Source organism: Pieris brassicae, chromosome 12 (assembly GCF_905147105.1).
Source record: "Pieris brassicae chromosome 12, ilPieBrab1.1, whole genome shotgun sequence".
Lineage (NCBI taxonomy): Eukaryota > Metazoa > Arthropoda > Insecta > Lepidoptera > Pieridae > Pieris > Pieris brassicae.
Genome location: NC_059676.1, coordinates 8,401,945 through 8,420,244, shown reverse-complemented (window position 1 = coordinate 8,420,244; position 18,300 = coordinate 8,401,945). Strand labels below are relative to the sequence as shown.

Here is an 18,300-nt window from a genome sequence, read left to right as displayed (position 1 = left end):
TAGTAATAAATGTTACGTCTCTGTTTTATTCGATTTTGAGGATTCTGTCACCAACGGAGGCCACGTTAATTATGAACATCATAGGTTATATATTTACACAAAAATGTAAAGACTTGTTCGTTGTAGTAGGATTTACATATTAAGTGGGTCAAAAAAACGATCGAACGGAAACGTCACAAACGAACGCTGCCGTAACGATTACACGATTCCGTTCTAGGGAAAAGTTAAAGAGCATCACAATGCCTACTAAAAAACAAAACAGGACATGTCTATCTTTTATAAAAACAACAAGTCCTCCGCCACGTCCAACTCTCTGTCTCTGCGGGATATACTCGGATCTGGGATACACTCAAAGTTAATGCAGGGATAATATGATTTTGAATTGAATTGAAATTTACTAGGTCTCGACTCTAAATCCTCATGAAGTACGTCAGTGTATATCGTCCTTGTTAAGCGTAAACGTCCCTATTGACTGTTATATTGAAATATTTGTCAAACACTACTCGTCTCGCAATAACAGTCTGAGATTGTTTGATAAACATTACAAAATATATTTCCGCATTAAACAAGGTTATGACATCTAGTGCCTTGTCTTCGAACGTTCTGTATTCATTATTCAGAACCATAAATGACATGTCATCTTGTTTTAGTCAGCTTTCAATGAAAAGTTAACATCTTTAATTGGTTCTATCTAAACATTATAGGAGCCGTTAACCAAAATTCTTTATAAATTAAATTCCAAGAGTCTTGTGAGGCAGTCTATGTTAACGACACAGTTATACTCGGAATTTTAAGTTAAGTTAACATTTTCATAAATTCCGGTTCAAACCTATAAAAGTATTAAACCTTTCTTTCCTGGTACGCAATAGAAACTTTATGTTGCCAGGTTGAAAAATCCCCACTAGATGACTAGGCAAAATTCAATTTATGAAGCGTAACCAAACCTTAATTAATTGTATAATCTACGTGCAAGTGTAGTTTGCGTACATATAAGAAAAATCTTTAGATAATTCGCACGTTTGACCACTAGCCTAGCACTTCTAAGAATGTATAATTCATGATACCAAATATAATTATAAATATTCATATTGCTAGTTTCACATTTCTTGCTCTTTTCCATACTTTTTTATTATAATACGCTGAGAGTAAATAGCTCGTTAAACCCTAATAAAAAACCCCAAAGTATTAACGCCTAAACTACCTCCAGCAAAAAATTTACACAAGCAAAATATATCTTGGTAGCGCCACGAGCCATCATTTGGAAGTGCGAATTGAATATTAAAAATTCAAAATGCTGAACAGGTAGAGACCCTAACCACATTTTATGTATTCTTGTAGGTAATAAACCATTGGAATTTTGATTTTATTTTTAATGCTAATGGAATTTATCCTCTCAAGATATGTTTGACGATTAAAAATGTTTGGACAATACGTGGTAAAGCTTTTGTTGCATTGTATCTCTACAGCAATATGTTTGACATTTGCCATTGTTGTCATATATTATCGAGGACAGCTATGAAGTTTTTATAAAACATAGACTGAAAATAATAATTTGTATCTGTAGGTAAACGCAACCATAGCTACAATGTTTAGTCTACGTTATGTTTAACATAACCAACTAAGGTATGCCTTTCTACTAAAATCAACGACATGTCAGCCACTGATGGAACGTACATATTAAAGAATTATCACGAAAAATAGAGAGATCAAAACTCAAAAGTTATAGCGCCACTGGTTTTTTAATGTTTTAACTACCATGTAGCGACCTTCATTTTGATGCTGTCAAAAATGAAACCGGAACTCATTGCTTTTAGTACCGTCACAGTAACAAAAAACCCCTAACATATAAGCATTAGTGTTAAATAAACCTCTAAATTCTCGTGTTAAAAACGAGTTTTCGTGTGACGTCCTCTTGCAATCTCGTACATCTAGCAAACCAAAATTGCGAACACAAATACATTTATGTTCTCATAATACAACTCTTCTTAGCAAAGAACATTCGTACTTATAACGATCAGCCAGTTTAGTCCTCGGCCATAAACTTGTTTTAAGTTATTCTTGGTATAAATTAAAAAAAGATCTTTGCGCTTATATATTTAATCAAATCTTTTACACATGCTATTTTCGTATGTTCCACGAATTGGTACGACAGATTGATTATGGCATACACCTGATGTTTATCGTTTGTTTTTTATTGCTATTTGCAGTTCAACAATTAAACGTTGATTATTAAAGACGCTTTGAAGTTAATTTTGATTACTGGCATTTTATTTTTTTAACATTTAATATCTCATTACAAAAATATAATTTTTTACATGACAACCTTAATATGAATGATGCGCGCCCATCATACAGTCTTCCTAATACATTAGTTTTCCAGAAGAAAATTTGTGTATTCGTTTTATATTCGGTAGAGTACGACCATATCTCTGTGTTCCATAAGCGGCTCACGGCTCACGTTCTCCAACTCTTATATATCATCCTGTTCAACCCTAAAACTCCTTCCGGAAAACGGATTTCAATTTTTTGATTGACCACAGCTATAGATTACGCTCTTACGAAAACTTTATCCTTGATATCCCATTTCAAGACTCTCCCTTTCTTGGAGAATCATTTAAGGTCTCTGCAGGGAGGCTATGGAATTCACTTTCTGACTCTATTAGCTTAGCTCTTTCTTTAAATCTCTACTGTACAAACATTACCTGTCCACATCGTATACCTAATTTTCGTACTAACTAATGTGAGACTCATGTAATATTATCGTGATTCATGTGTTTTTTTTATAATATTGTCCTGATCACTGTTTACTTATATGTCTTATGTATTTTTGCACTTCTTGGTTACTTTATCTAATTTAAGTTTTTTTTCTTACAATAATTGAACCTGGAAGAGATCGCTCGAAAACGATAAGGCCGCCCTTGCCCTGAAGTTGCCCTTCTTTTCATTTATTTATCTCAACTGTATTATATTTCTGTGTTAATAAGTAAATGTAAAAAAATTCGACCCTAGTGGAGCCCTAAACTAGACACATTTTTTCTACCCGTGATGTCGAAAAAATTTGAAATCTATACAGACCAAAGATACACTTACAGTAAATAAAAGTAGGTTACACGTTGTATAATTATTGTATACGTTATCTAAGTCAATTATTATCTAATTGGTTATAAATTATAAGGAAAATTATACACGTTTTTAAAACAATAACTATTATGCAACTAAGGAATTACTAAATAATTATGAAAATAAAAAACTTATCCTGAAAGTACCCTCTAATAAAGATATATTTACACTCACTTATATATCCACAAAAGTACAAAAAAGTGCATTATTGCAATTTCAGGCTTCCGACATCAAGGAAACACATGAGCAAAGGCTGCGAATAACTCAAGGTAAATAAAAAAACCAAATGAATACATACCCAGTATCTTCAAAAATAATATACCAAATCCTCCGTCCTTACGTCGTGATATTATTATTATTACGAAGAGTACATTTGTTATTTAAAGTCATTTATATATAAGAGAAGGTTCATTTTTACAGGTTTTTAATTTTTACAAATTATAGAACAAGATACTTTTAACATACTTATAAAATACATTTCATAAAGTACGTTTGACTCAATGTTAAAAAATAATTTTTCATATATTTTTTTTGATGTAGCAAGAAAAACACAGACCAAGCCGCGCGCGATTAGTGTATAATGTTTACAATAATTATAGTAGTCAAACAATAATTCAGTGTTTTGTTCCATTGTTCACATACAATGAGATGGTTTCACAACGTTTAGGCGATGAAGATAATCATTCCCACAAATAAGATATTATATCCTTTTATATATGTCCTTAGTAAACTCGTTTGTTAAATTAAGGCTCTTGCTTTTTAAAGTCCTGCTGACTTTACTCAAAGTAAAACTTCCGGTGCAAGACGCTCTTCTCTTGAAGAGCTCTCTTGAGTCCCATAACGGCAGCTGGTTTCATAGAGGTTGTGGGCGGCAAATAGTGTCTTAAAAAGCGTTATGTTTGGGAACGCTAGATGTCAAGGTGAAGCTGGTGAAATTGCCTCGACGTCCGATGATGAAATATTAACAGGTATTAATCCAAAAAGTTCTTTGGAACACCTCCAGAAGATCTATGAAGAATATTTCTATGTTTTAGTGGCCGTTGCTACCTATATACGGATAACGCCAGAATACCTTTCCGTATACTAAATGTAATAATATATAAAGTATATAAAGGTTTATCATAATACCGACTCGGATGATTCCAAAAACTTTAACCTCTAAGAATCATATTCTACTGAATTGACTTTGAGAAACATAGAACATATGCAACAATTTCTTATAATTCCATAAAATTATAGAAAACGCAGACATATTTATTTTTAATTTGTCTAAGACTTAGCTCAAACTATGATATTAGACTTTGATATACGGGAGGTAATTAAATCCAATACAATTTGACGGGAAGTCAGACTTATAACGTCACGTTTCTGAATCGCACCCAAAGACTGCTAGGAAACTTGTCCCTTAACCTTTTAGCAATTAAACTTTTAAAGATACAACAAACTCCTATTTAAAATTCGCATGGATGGTCTAACCAGTTTTGGACATTAATTATTCAAAATAATTAAAACTGAATATTTTAAAAACAAAAGTCAACGCATAAATTAATATTGATAAACAAAAAATGTTTATAAATCTTAAAAGTTCCGTCAATCAAATGTTATCTTTGAGATCAAAATAGGATGTTTGTTTCGTTGTTAAAATCGGTTAATATTCACATATATAAAATTGTTATATTTTTCGGTTTACGTGAATAATACACATTTTGAATAAAAGTATATTTTGTTGTTGAATAAAGAAGTTTTCTTTTCAGCTAATTAATTAGCCAAAGAGTAGATTGGTTGTGTATACATAAATTAAGTTTGTTTATATATATCCATTTTACTCATATATAGAAATTAATCCCTATTTCCCTTGGTCACGCGTGAACGGTCGATTTCGCTAATTCTTTTTTGTTGTGTTTGTTATTGTTAGAAAAAGGTTCTTATGTAAGGAAAAAAATCTGAAAATTTAAGAATACTAATCCACCATACTAAGTAATCATGACTTTTGTTACACAACAAAGAATGTTGTATATTTTTAGTTAATTATACTAATTCTAAATCAATATTCATAGTTAAGACTGGACGTCTCTCGGGTATCTAACAACCACTTATAATCATCCACTAGCGTACCTAAACTTGACACAAATGTTCCAAAATCTATGTGTAACGTTCAGGTATTTAAAATTTAATAAGATATTCCAGGCATAGCATATGCTTCGATTATATTATATGCAAATTATATGTCCGATTTAGTCATGAAGGACATTGAGCATACGTTTGAAAGAAGGAAAATACCTCCACAAGCAGACACACGTCAAAGTAGACGGTTAATCCATGGTATCTAAATGTAAGAGTCTTCAGAAAATAATTTGTAAATTCTTAATACCATATAGTATTTTATTTGGTTCCTACCATACCAAGTCATAGGCATCATTTCGTATGTTGTATAATGAAAGCAAGATGCCACGATGTGTTTATGCAAATCGTGTACGTTCACCTGACGAGGACGTGTTTAAAAAACCTGCTTTTTATCACTGGCAACTTCTAGTTGTAAGTACAAGCATATGAGGCTTTTATCTTGGTTTTAATAAAGCGTTAGGAATATAATTTGCGATAAATATGCGACTTTTTAACCATTTATCGTTATTTTAAAATCAATTTATAGACATTATAGTTCTGTATTTTGTATTATAAATTAAAACTGGCTTTGCTCCGACCTTTTTACACGCACGACATTAAAATATTTATCCTTCTACTTAATTGTAACTAAACTTTTAAACCTGTATGTAATTAAGATTACATGTTGGGTATATTAAATCTATATTTATAAAGTAACTCTCTTATAACTCGTTGCCTGATTGCTATTGCTTATTTGGAATAAGGCACTGAGCGAGTTCTATATGTGCAAATATTACTCGATTTTTGTAAGGGAAAAGATTATAAATAACTAAATTTAATGCTCTACGCGTCTGCATCGAAGATAATATCAACCATAAACTTGTTTGTTCAATTCAAAGGGACTTTTTTCACGGTATTCTCTCTTTCTTCATTTTAACGCCATTCAGTATTTTTATAATTAGTACGTTGTTTTGAGTAATTATAGAAATGGTAGGTCAGTCAGTACTCTATACACGGGAGTTATAGGACATATATTTATTGACATATATGTAAAAGACTAGTAAACTAAAAACTATAATCGTTATAATTGATAACCCACTTTGTAACTGGTACGAATAGCAAATTTAATTGTTGTTAATCAACCTAATCTAATAAACGAAAATTGAGCAGGAAAAACATAGAAGAAACTTTTTCCTGGAGATATTGAACAGAATGGAACATTTGGCCAACAGAACCACAAACGAGCAATCGTTTATAAAAATTTATTAACTTACAAAAGTTGATCTTAGTGAAATTGTTCTACTTTGAATTGAAAAAATACACTTCATTGTTAGTTTAGTAGTTTGGTTAGTTTTCTTCAACTGGAGTTTAATAACATCTTTTTGCCTTCTAACATCTTACAGTCTAGGCAAAAAGATGTTATTAAAGTATATGCGGTTTCCGCTCAATTCTTCTTGTACTGAAATTTAATTTCACGAATAGTCATAGTTAATTACTAAAATATCAACATAAGGATTAATATATTATATAAATAGCACTTAGCAGGTGTTCTTGTTGTATATTTACAACCTTTAGAATGTAAGTAGAAAATGTTTTTTGAGTCAAATAATGTTTTTTTTTTTCATTTGAATCTGTGTGTTCTATATAAATACAATGAAGATCCATTTACTAACGTCAACTTGTACGCTGCTTCTGTCTCGATCAATTGTGGGTTCAAGTTTAGTGACGAATACAGAACTGAGTATTCATCTAAGCCAATAATAAAATCAAACTAGACAACTAAATAGTCTGTCTAGTTTGCAAATATTTTTTTTATATTTATATTAATAACACCATTAAACAATATTTACAATTTTCTTAATCTACAAAATAATAACTAAAATAAGTAAAAATTATTAAAAAGAAAAACAAAACAAATTTAAAAAGTTTGGTCCCTGTGGTAGTGTACCTTTAACGCTTATTTAATAATCACTTTGTAGGTTAAGAAATTTTCAATATTTTTAATGGTGTAATTTATATAGATATAAAAACAATTTTTTGCAAACAAGAACGAATATTCGAGTTTATTGTGTTACTTGTAAGGAAAAAAACAGTCTTGTACATGAAAAATCTTTCCATGTCGTGGCAATAACAAACTCGAAAACATGCGAGTAACTACCGGAACATTTAAAAATTATAAATCAAAATATACTTACACCACTTCCTTAGGAATGCACTCGTCAATTTTGCACATAGTTTGTCACGGCCCTGCATTTTTACACACACACAAACACACAATCACTGAATCCTTTGTGTCAATACACGCTCATTACGTGTACCTACGACGGGGGTGGCGCGTCGACTGACGTTCAGCGGGCTTAGGTGCGCGCGCGGCTCTGCAATGAGAAAATACGTTAAAAAGGTCATGGCTAAGGAGATACCTTGCGGAGATGTAGGAAAAATCACGTATACCTATGCACGCTTGAGGCTTTTAACACCTTCATTGCTAACATGTTCTATAATTTATCATCGGCATGTACCTTGAAATAGTCAAATACAATGTATACAGTATAGATATAGACTATGTCAATCATTCTCAGGTTATTAAAAAATATAACAACATATAAATATAAAATAGAACTAAGCTGATTTCGAATAAAAAGTCAAACAAACTAAGCACTTCTATTGTCGAATTTCAAGTATCGTGGAAACAAAATGCATATATAATAAGTTAAAGAATTTCCAAAATTCAATAGTTGAGGTAAAAGGAAATTATTTTTATAATATCATCAAGACTTATTTCTACAAAAAAACTTCATACAAAAACAAAATTATTTTCCTTAACACTTAAAAAACAATAAACAGGTTTCCAAGCATCCAGAGTCGTATATGATTTATTTCTTTCGATTTTTATTTTTACCAGGTGTATAACCGTCAAATATTATGCATTTAGTGTGATTGGAATAGAGGGTTTAATAAAAAAAAAACCATTGAAGCATTGCTTGAGTCAAAGCAAATTCTAATTTGATTTATTTTAATCGATTTTACGAGATTTCGACCAAAATAGTATGGTGACTAGAATATCGCGTTTTTGTAATAAATCCAATGTTGCCAGTATTAAAATGGACACTGCCACAGGAATCAAACTTTTTAAATTTCTTTCCGTATTCTATTTTTAATATTCATTATATAATTCCACGTGACAAGAGAAATTAACATTGAAATTTTATCCGTCTCCGATATTTATATCTGTTTGTATTATGACAATGAACTTTTGACTCTTGAAAATTTAATTTCGTACCTTATTTGGACTGATTTTACTTATTAAACATCAGGCGATTGTGTATCAGGTTCCAAATGGGGACTAAATGTTTATCTCTTTCGATTCTCCGCAAACTTGGTATGTTATCGGCCGAGAAACTTCGATTAGCCAGATCAATTGGAGAAATGGATAATCACTCCGATAAGATCCAATCACATCCCCAAGCAGGCGCTTGATTGCATTGCAAAGAAAACGAAACGGTGGGACCGTTTCGTTCAGCAAACCTGGCGTTGTAGAGATGAGGCAAAGAGACCCGAAAAGACTTGGCGCGAGGTTTACGAGACTCAAGACAGAACGCGATGGAGACTCGCTATTAACGCCCTCTTCTCCACCTAGGAGTCATAGGACATCAAGTCAAGTAAGTCATATAATTTGCTCTTAACCAGACCGTACTTGTCCGAGACTCTGGTTTATTTTTACGTCTTAATTTTTTTTATAGGGCAAACGGGCAGGAGGCTCACCTGATGTTAAGTGATACCGCCGTTCATGGACACTCTCAATGCCAGAGGGCTCGCAAGTGCGTTGCCGACCTTTTAATATTATCTAAATTTTACTATAACCACTGTAAAATTTTGCAGATTTTAAAATCGTAGCATTTTCCCAGATAAATTATGAATAATTTACTTTACTTTGTTTTAAAAAATAAAGTTAACGAATAATTTTGTCGACTTCAATTAAAAACATTGCAAAAACATGTCGATCCTTAAGTTTTCTTAAAACAGAAAATTTAAATATAGTTTATTGTTGTGTCGTGTCTTTGGGTGCATAGATATGGTTAAGAAAGCCTAGACTTGCCATTTGTATTACTATGTTTAAATTGAATATTGATATATATATATATTTTATATCAATTTAATTATTTAGAATAAGTGGCCAACGTAAGCGGCAATCTCCTCCTTAAATCCCCGTTTGTTGCTAAAATAATCAAAGATTTCAAAGAGAGATTACGGCAATTCAACCTTACGGTCAATAATTGAGATTGCATGTTCCAAAATCAAATTTCGTGTCGTGTTCTTCACATTTATACTTAATTATAAAATTAAAAGTCCAATGTACAAAAGATCACGGTCACGCTTCCGGTACAAATACCTCGCAAGGTAAACTAGCTGGAGCTTATGTGGCTATATAACAAAACGGCCTATTTAAAAATTTGCAACACAAAAAATTGTAGCTGTAGGTAAAAAATGTTCTTAACGATAAAAACGTTGCAATGATGTGTAACAGCGAAATGTAAACCTCCACTATTCTAGCTTCTACCAATTTAATAGTTTTTGAGGAAATTTGTTAATTTTGTTTCTTCGTATTAACAATCCTTTTCTACTCTATATTCTCATATTTTTCTAACATCTATAATATCTTTGAGATACTGCCTTAATATATTTTTATTTTAAATTAGCGGTCTGTTTGGTTAAATCTTTGGATTTTTACCCTACACGTCTGTAACCCCATCTAGAGGATAAGCCTCCAGCTTATTCTAACGCAATTTTATTATTTGATTTACTTCTTGACATTAATTACCACGAAACGCTAATATATTCTTCTATAAAACACACATTTAATTGCTTTATACCTCTTCAATTTTATATACAAGATAACTTACATCGTTCCTGTATATACTGCTGCCATTAATGTTATGATAAAGGCGTTCGAAAATGAGGTAATAACATCGTCTATCGGTAATAAAGATACATATTAAACTGTTATTAATAAAATGAAAACTAAACCCATATGTTTCTACCATTCACGTTTTTGACACGACCTTTTTCTACGCCCTTTTTCAATGTCTGCGCAACTTGGGGTAGAATTCAGAATCTGGACCATGGTTTCTCAACCATTTTTATGACCAACGATAAAGCTAAAAAGTTAGTTAAACAGTATTGCGCCTATCACTGTAAAATTACAAATTTAGTTTTTATTTACGAATCTTTTCCTACCTATATGTAGTTTGTATTTATTATTTTTCAACAGACTGCGGCCCATTGTATAACACCGCTTGAGAAACGAGTCTAAACTCTGGAATAAGCGCCGAATGTCTCCCGTATATCTAATACGTTATTGACATACAACGCAAACGTGACTGACACATGGTCAGGCACATAAAGTTCACCTGCTTCAGAAGATTACGAAATTGCCTTTTTTACGAAATTGAAGATTACTTTTCCGACTTAAAAACGGGAAGCGAATGTTTACATTTTGAGGCGCAGTTGAGGAACCGTTTAAAAGATTAAATATAACATCCAATAATAGATCATTATATTACACGTTGAAAACACCTCATGCCATTTGTTTTTATAAGTTTCTTCACAGTAGCAATAATTATTAAACAATAGGTGTACTCTTTGTTTTGCAATAAGTTCTAAATGAATCGAATCGAAATAAAGTGATATCTATCATTCGTCTTTTTCGCATTCATTTAATTTCTAAAAAAATATATTCTACTTTTATTCATATACAACCTTGCCTTAAGTAACACAAATAATCCAATTTGTTACATTCGGGAGCTATGCGCTTACGTTCATTTTATTTATAAGATAACCATTAAAAGGGTAGGTGGAAAAAATTGTATTGCGATGGCTTAAAATAAAGTAGGCCTTTTCCCGGACAAGGGTTATCTTAGTCGTAAAATTTTATTTATATCTATTTTTATTAAGTGTATGAATAAAGACTTATTATTATTATTAAAATAAACTCTTTATGAAAGGAGTTCTATAATAGTTACGCGGCGACAATAATGAAAATCAATGAATTTCAGACCAGTTTTATAATTGTCCAACATGTTTACCACACAATAACATGCAAAAAATAAACCTCATAACAGATCTTTAAAGCACGATTCACGATAGACCTGAGATAAAATTTATACGTGCTTCGTTATGATAGTAGGTATGTAATAATAGTTAATAATTCAAGGCTTCAAAACAAAAAATTGTGATGATTTATAAAGACGTCATGCAAGTAATTTTTTCCCTATAGTTTAATATCTGTGGATCTACTCTTGGTTGTTATCAAGGTTATAAAAGCAAATAATGTGTTTGCTTGAATTTGCCTCAGGAACTGCCGTTTGCAATTGATTTTTTAGTATTGAATACACAAGCAGTTTATAAAGCTTTAAAGATTTATTTTAAATTTTGTTTGTATAGAACCATTTACCGTTTTGATCGTATAACTAAAGAGTATGTACTAATTTCATGTTTGTTTTGCAAAATAAAAATATTATATATATTATTTGCGAAGAAGGTTGTATGCTAAATAACACCTCGCTACCACCTAGTTGACGTAAAGCCAAGGGAAAATTGTTATTGGAGGTGAACAACTGGAACTTTTTAGTGTCGAGAGTCGAATAAAAAAAGTAAGTTTGAATCGTGATAGTCACTTATTATCGTCTCAAATTTTTTTCGTCTTAAATATTGGCTACGTATTCACGTTATGGGATGATAGGGATGACAAATTTGGTTGGGTTATTATTCCCATCCACACATTTTCCGGCTGATTTTTCTTCTTAGATTTATTCTTCCTTGAGGTAGATAATCCCATCTTGATCGAAAACAATTACTCTTATAATTAAGTTTAGACTTAGAAAAAAAAATGTATACATTTTTTTTAAATCATGGTCTTTTCTTCCTCTTGTTAACTGTGTTTTACATTTTCAGCATTTATGTATCGTATATAGTGTAGATATTGTTATAACCAGCTGTTGGAATACAGGAAACTAATAGGGGCATAAAGATCACCTAAGAAATATCTTAAATGCTTTATCAGAAACTAGTTTTGCATAACATTACTCAACTTTAGAAAGTTGAGCTCAATACTTAACCCACATTAATAATTACAGGATTATGATTCTTATTGCTTTTGTATTAGTGTCAATTAAATTAAATTAGTTGGTGTAGTACTTCATTCAAGATATTTTAAAGAAAGGGTTCATTCACATCCCTCTTGACAGCCGCAATTAGGTATTAATTTTTTTTTTTCTTGATCATCCATGATAAAATTATTTACCTATAAACGGACGTCACATTCGCTGGAGTTGTTGTGGTCAATACCTCGCATGAGCACCGGTCTTTTCCATGTTCTCACCATCTTTCCAACTCAACTGATTTTTGAAAATGAGATTAATGAAATAGGTACTATATTAGTTAAATCATAAGTCTGAGCACTTATAAAATCACTCACTCCTGCCTACGGGAATTTGTCAAGCACGGAAGACATATCCTAAGTTTCGATTCAGCATCTTTTAGTAACGATGCCGTCTTGGCAGAATCAGTCCAGCGAAACAACATTTAGTGCTATTGTCGAAAACAATATCAAGATTTGAGAATACTTCTCACAGTTAAGCAATGCACCGTGAGAATTCTATTATAACGAAATAGACAGCAAAATGTATTGTGTAACGAGATTTTGAAGATTGTATATGTTATATTAGAAAATAATATATACGTGAGGGTTATAAGCAAGGATACTGTTCTATTACTGCTATTAATGTTACTTTCGTTTATACATATAAAAAAAATCAATGGCGCTACAACCTTTTTAGGACTTTTTGGGTCTAAGGCAAGCCGGTTTCCTCACGATGTTTTCCTTCACCGTTCGACCTAATGTTTAATGCGCACATAGAAAAAAAATCCATTGGTGCACAGCCGGGGATCGAACCTACAACCTCAGGGATGAGAGTCGCACGCTGAAGCCACTAGGCCAACTCAACAACTGCTCTCGTTTATACATATAGTGTTTTTATACAGAACTGGAAAGAGGCCATAATCCTACCTGAAGCTAACTGTGATGACGCCTATTCAAGGGCGCGCCTGTCACGGAGCTGCCTATTTAACCGCCGCTTTAATGCACCCATATACTATGTAGAGAAGGTGGAATAGGGGCAAGTTCCACTCTTGTGCTGTTTTTATAAGAAACAACTAACCACAGCGTGTAGTGCGGCACCTGGAGATTTCAACAAGGAAGACGATACAAAGTAATTTTTCACTGAAAATTTCATATCCGGTCCACGTTACCTATTCTGTGAATTAACTATAGAAATAACCAACTGTTATTCAACTATGCCGCGGCATTATGTATATCTGTGACTATGATTTACTCAAAGCTATTTATACTATGTACATAGTACCTTAAAATATTTACCTATGACGCATCACTGACTCACGATTTGCCGTATACAGAATAACCACAACAATGAAGTGTTTATTAAATACACACATAATATCTGAGAAAAGGCAACACGTATAGCAATTTCATAATAAGTATTGTAAAATGGCTGCCAATTAACTTCTAGTACACTGTATGGAGCTGAAGGTACACTGTACGGCGTTCATTCCTTACTTTTCGGTTGGCTATCTTAACCACTTCAGTCTGTTTGCATATATATTATCTCATTTTTTATGGGATAAGCGACTACCACTTTGAATAAAGTGATAACTGCCGGGACCGCTAGGGACACCTAAGACACACCCGTTGCAAACCCGGGAAATGGTACGCTCTAAAGTCGTGTCGATTTGGTACCCTTATTGGCAACACACACAAACAATGAGAATGTTCTCGATAGCGAGAGGTCTGTTGACATTTCTTTAACATAAAAACTAAACTTTCAGTGTTAATTTTGTATTAGCCTATAGACTAAAAATGTGTGCTCTTTTCTACTCATTTTTTGACCGTTTTAACTTAGGTTACATAACCATACATATTTGGTAATTCTAATGTAAATTTTTTAATGTACGTAAAAGACCTTGTAAGCCTTTCTAAACCTCATTTTTGAAATATCTATTGCCAATAATGGTAACAAATACTTTGACCTCGGCCGATCGGCTTCTCGCTGGACCAATTAGGTTAAAGCCCTTGCAAGTGTTACCATCAACTGCTGAAGTTTACCGAGGTCAGGGAGAGCAGAGAAAATTGTGCGGCGACACGATTGAAGAAGACTGCGCCAGTTTTACCACATTCAGTTTAAGGCCATTTTCCTTGTACTAAAGGATAAATCACTTCAATCGGAAACTGGAATTTCATTACAGCAACACTATTTCGCATCATTGCCTCACACGGAAGTTCGGATCCTGATTACAAAATATGTTTTAATCGATTGGCTAATTGAACTAGTTGGTATCAAGAACAAGTTACAATTTGATATGTATTTATTGAAGTGAAGCCGGACTCATGGGTTTTTGATATAAAAACGATATATTTACTGTAATTTCTAGTAGTGCAATAATTATGATGATTAGTTTGCTAAAAGCAGTATTTTTGGCATCGGTAATTCGTGTTTCGCTATATATTTCCATTTTTTGAATCCAAGCAGGATGCCAAGTGGTGTGGCGTAATAAGACATTGCTCCTAAACACTCCAGATTACATTTAGCATAGAAATTTATTTGATTTCCTAGAATAACGTCATAAAAGAGATTGCGACTTGAATAAAAATCTAGCCTTTACAATAATTATGGCTAATAACTAATATTAACATAAGTTTTAATAGTAATACATAGGTTTAATCCGTTCAAAAAGTGTTTTTCTTAATGTGTAACAGCTATTTTAACAAAAGACATATTATGTTGACTTGATTTATTACAATACTAATGAATTAACCTAAGGTAATGTTCATTAACAGTCTTAGTGTCCTATAATGTTATGAGACTAAGAAAAAAACTATTAGCTATATAAAAACAATTAGCGTCGCCGTAAGTAGGTACTAATAAGACTTTATGACACAGAACATCAAAAATTTAAGAATACTCTATGGTTAGATTCTCACATCATACGCCAACAATTAATATCGCATTAATAATTGCAAAACCTACGACATCAGACTTTTATGTCATTGCCATATTAAAGCGTCATTTTTACACAATCATTCCCGTTTATGACAAGTAGAGCAATAGACTTTAGGCAGAGTATACACAAACCAGCTTTCAATTTGTCTAAACTTCGGGTTACTAAAACAAAACACGTAATTGCTACGAGTCGGTGCTTTTTGTCTAAAAAGCTTTCTATAGTAAAATGTGTCGTTCAGTGCGACCAATTGCTTAAATTTTGTCATAAAGTAGCTTGCCAGGAGCGTAATTTCTAACTGAACCATTAGTTTATGGTATGAAAGTATTTTGTCTACTTTATTATATTTTAAGTATTAGGTATATACAAGATTTGTTAAGAGAGATTAGGGTAAAAAATAATGTAAAGTCTGTTCGCATAATAATAATGTAGGCCTGCCTTTACATCACAATTTGGAACGCAGTTACTCAAGCGGATCGGCGCGCGCGCATCATTCAACTTCTATAATGTTTTATTATAAATACAGTTAAACTTAGCAAAGAAATATTAAACGACAACATAATTTAACTTTTAGACTACAGTACCGATATAGTTTTTACCTAAACATTAGTAAAACCATAGTTAAAATCTTTACTAAAAGGTTACGGTTGTAAAATTTTATAGAACTCTGGAGCAACGCAAACGCGGAAGCCTTGAAACTAAATATTTTTTGTATATTTGCAATAATATTTGCAAGGTTTTTATTATTTCCGCATATTATGAGAATTATTGTTGGATTATTACTTCCCTCTTTCTTATTACAATAATGTATTCTATTTTCCTGTAAAACAAAAATGTGTGCGTGTACTAGTGAACACACGTAAGAAGTGAAACTTCTTTATGACCTTATTTTTCAAAAAATTATGTACTATATGCAACTTTACAGAAATTGGTAAAAGTTATAACAAAGGGCTTTTATTACCATATACATCAATACAAATAATACAATTATTTTATTGTACCTTATTACTACTAAGATTATTACAGAATGTCATTAATTGTAATAGAATTATTTCAATCATCATTATTATATATTTTTGTTATTAACGGCTTTGAATCTCTTCGAATCCGTGGTAGGAACATGAAAAAGATGGCGCGTATCCGATAAATGTGACGCGTAACCAAAAAATGTGACGGTAATTTTCTTTCCAACGCCGATATTCTTTATCGGCGTTTCTCTTCAAAAACCAATTTATACGTGAGTTTTTTCCCTATAAGCTAATAAATTCAAGTTTTTCCTAAATCGAAATAGAATAATGACTGTAAGTAATAAAGCAATATTTATTTTTTATGAGGAAAAACATATTTTTTAATAGGTTCTATAGAATAGTATTAACTCTTGTGAATTATCTTAGTAATTAAGATAAACAAGTTTTAACGAAAAAAAGCCACTAAACGAGCCGTGTATTTTCATACTTCCCTGCTTACGTAACGTATGTGCGTAACGCACAGTTAAATTCATAATCCATTAATATATTACAATAAGGAATGTATGATTCATTATTTTACTTTTTTTAAATGCATTTCATTAAAAAAAATAACGTGAGCGTCTCGGGACGCCCGACAGAAATGATACCTTAAAGTAATCTAAGTTAAGCTATTTAATATTCAAATTGTTTAACTAGAGAAAAACTTAGTTTATTTCTATATTATAATACAAGGTAATGTTATTAATTAATTAAATCTTTAACTGATTATAAAATATGTTTTATCATAATTCTTGAATGTGTACAACATAATTATGCTCATTGTCAACAGTAAATGTAAGTAGAGAAAGAGGAAAGCGTGTGTCCGAAATATAGCTAGCGCTGCGGGTTAGAGTGAGAGAGGAGAAGCCTGCCTACCGCTGCAGACTGGCGCGGTCACGCGTTACGTAACGAAGCGGTTTACCCTCCCATAAAAAGTTATCACTTAAAAAAATTAAAAACAAATTATTAAGGACGCAACGTGCGGCCTTAATAATTAATTAATCGCTAACAAGCAATCTAAGCAAGGAAATAACTAAAAATATATATATTAAAGGTAAAGGCCTAAGAATAACCAAATTTTAAAGGCCGGCAACGCACTCGCGAGCCCTCTGGCATTGAGAGTGTCCATGGGCGGCGGTATCACTTAACATCAGGTGAGCCTCCTGCCTGTTTGCCCCCTGTTATATAAAAAAATAGCTCCAACAATAACTAACCTAACCTATTTACTTTTAGTGTGAATATGTAGTGAAGAGAGTCCTGCCTGTATTGCCGTCGGTACAGTTCAAAGGAAGCAAGAGGCGCTGTGCTAGTATCCGTTAGAAAATTATAGGTTTTGAGACCATTTTATTTATTTTTCATAATGGTATACATTATTTTATTTTACACAAATTACCGCAAACCGTTTTATAAGCACAGTATATGACGCGTCAACTTTCACTGCGTTTTTTCGTAACACAATATGCTACGAATTATGCAACTTCCGACTGCCTCTTAAATACGCAAGAATATCTTGTACATTACTTGACTGTGATGTCGTCTGCTTGGAAATCAGACAACGGTGATTTTCACATGATAACATTTATCTCAAATCACGCTCGTTAGAAGCGGATAAAGTGAGGTAATAAAATTGTATATACCTGCAAAATAGTTTTAAATGATTTTAAAAAGTAAGTGGCTTCAATTGATATTTATTCAGTTATATTATACAAAAAACTTCTGCTTTATATATAAAGCAGAATTTTATACACATTCAGAGTACCGACAGTTTTTTACGCCGACTCTTTATCTCGGCCTACACCCACTGTCTTCTTTGCCGATGTGTAGAGATGTATGCGATACAAATTTATGTACGTGGAATAAGTGATACCGTCATCTTATATTCCATAATAAACATATTTAATTTATTATTTAAACAACCAACAATGGCGCTAGAATCTTTTAGGTCCAGGGCATAATTTTTTTGTATCTGTTAAGTGATCACTTCTAAAAGGTGACTGGG

The 18,300-nt window shown here is 32.2% G+C and overlaps 1 protein-coding gene across 1 annotated transcript in view; it reads right to left on the bottom strand.

Annotated features, from left to right (window-relative positions):
* LOC123717038 (scavenger receptor class B member 1) overlaps window positions 1-18,300 on the bottom strand; it is a 71,119-nt gene that overhangs the window by 45,012 nt on the left and 7,807 nt on the right. Inside the window, exon 2 of the mRNA XM_045672791.1 lies at window positions 7,419-7,598. Coding sequence (XP_045528747.1) covers window positions 7,419-7,476 — 58 coding nt within the window. The 5' untranslated portion in view covers window positions 7,477-7,598. The remainder of the gene's footprint in view (window positions 1-7,418; window positions 7,599-18,300) is intronic.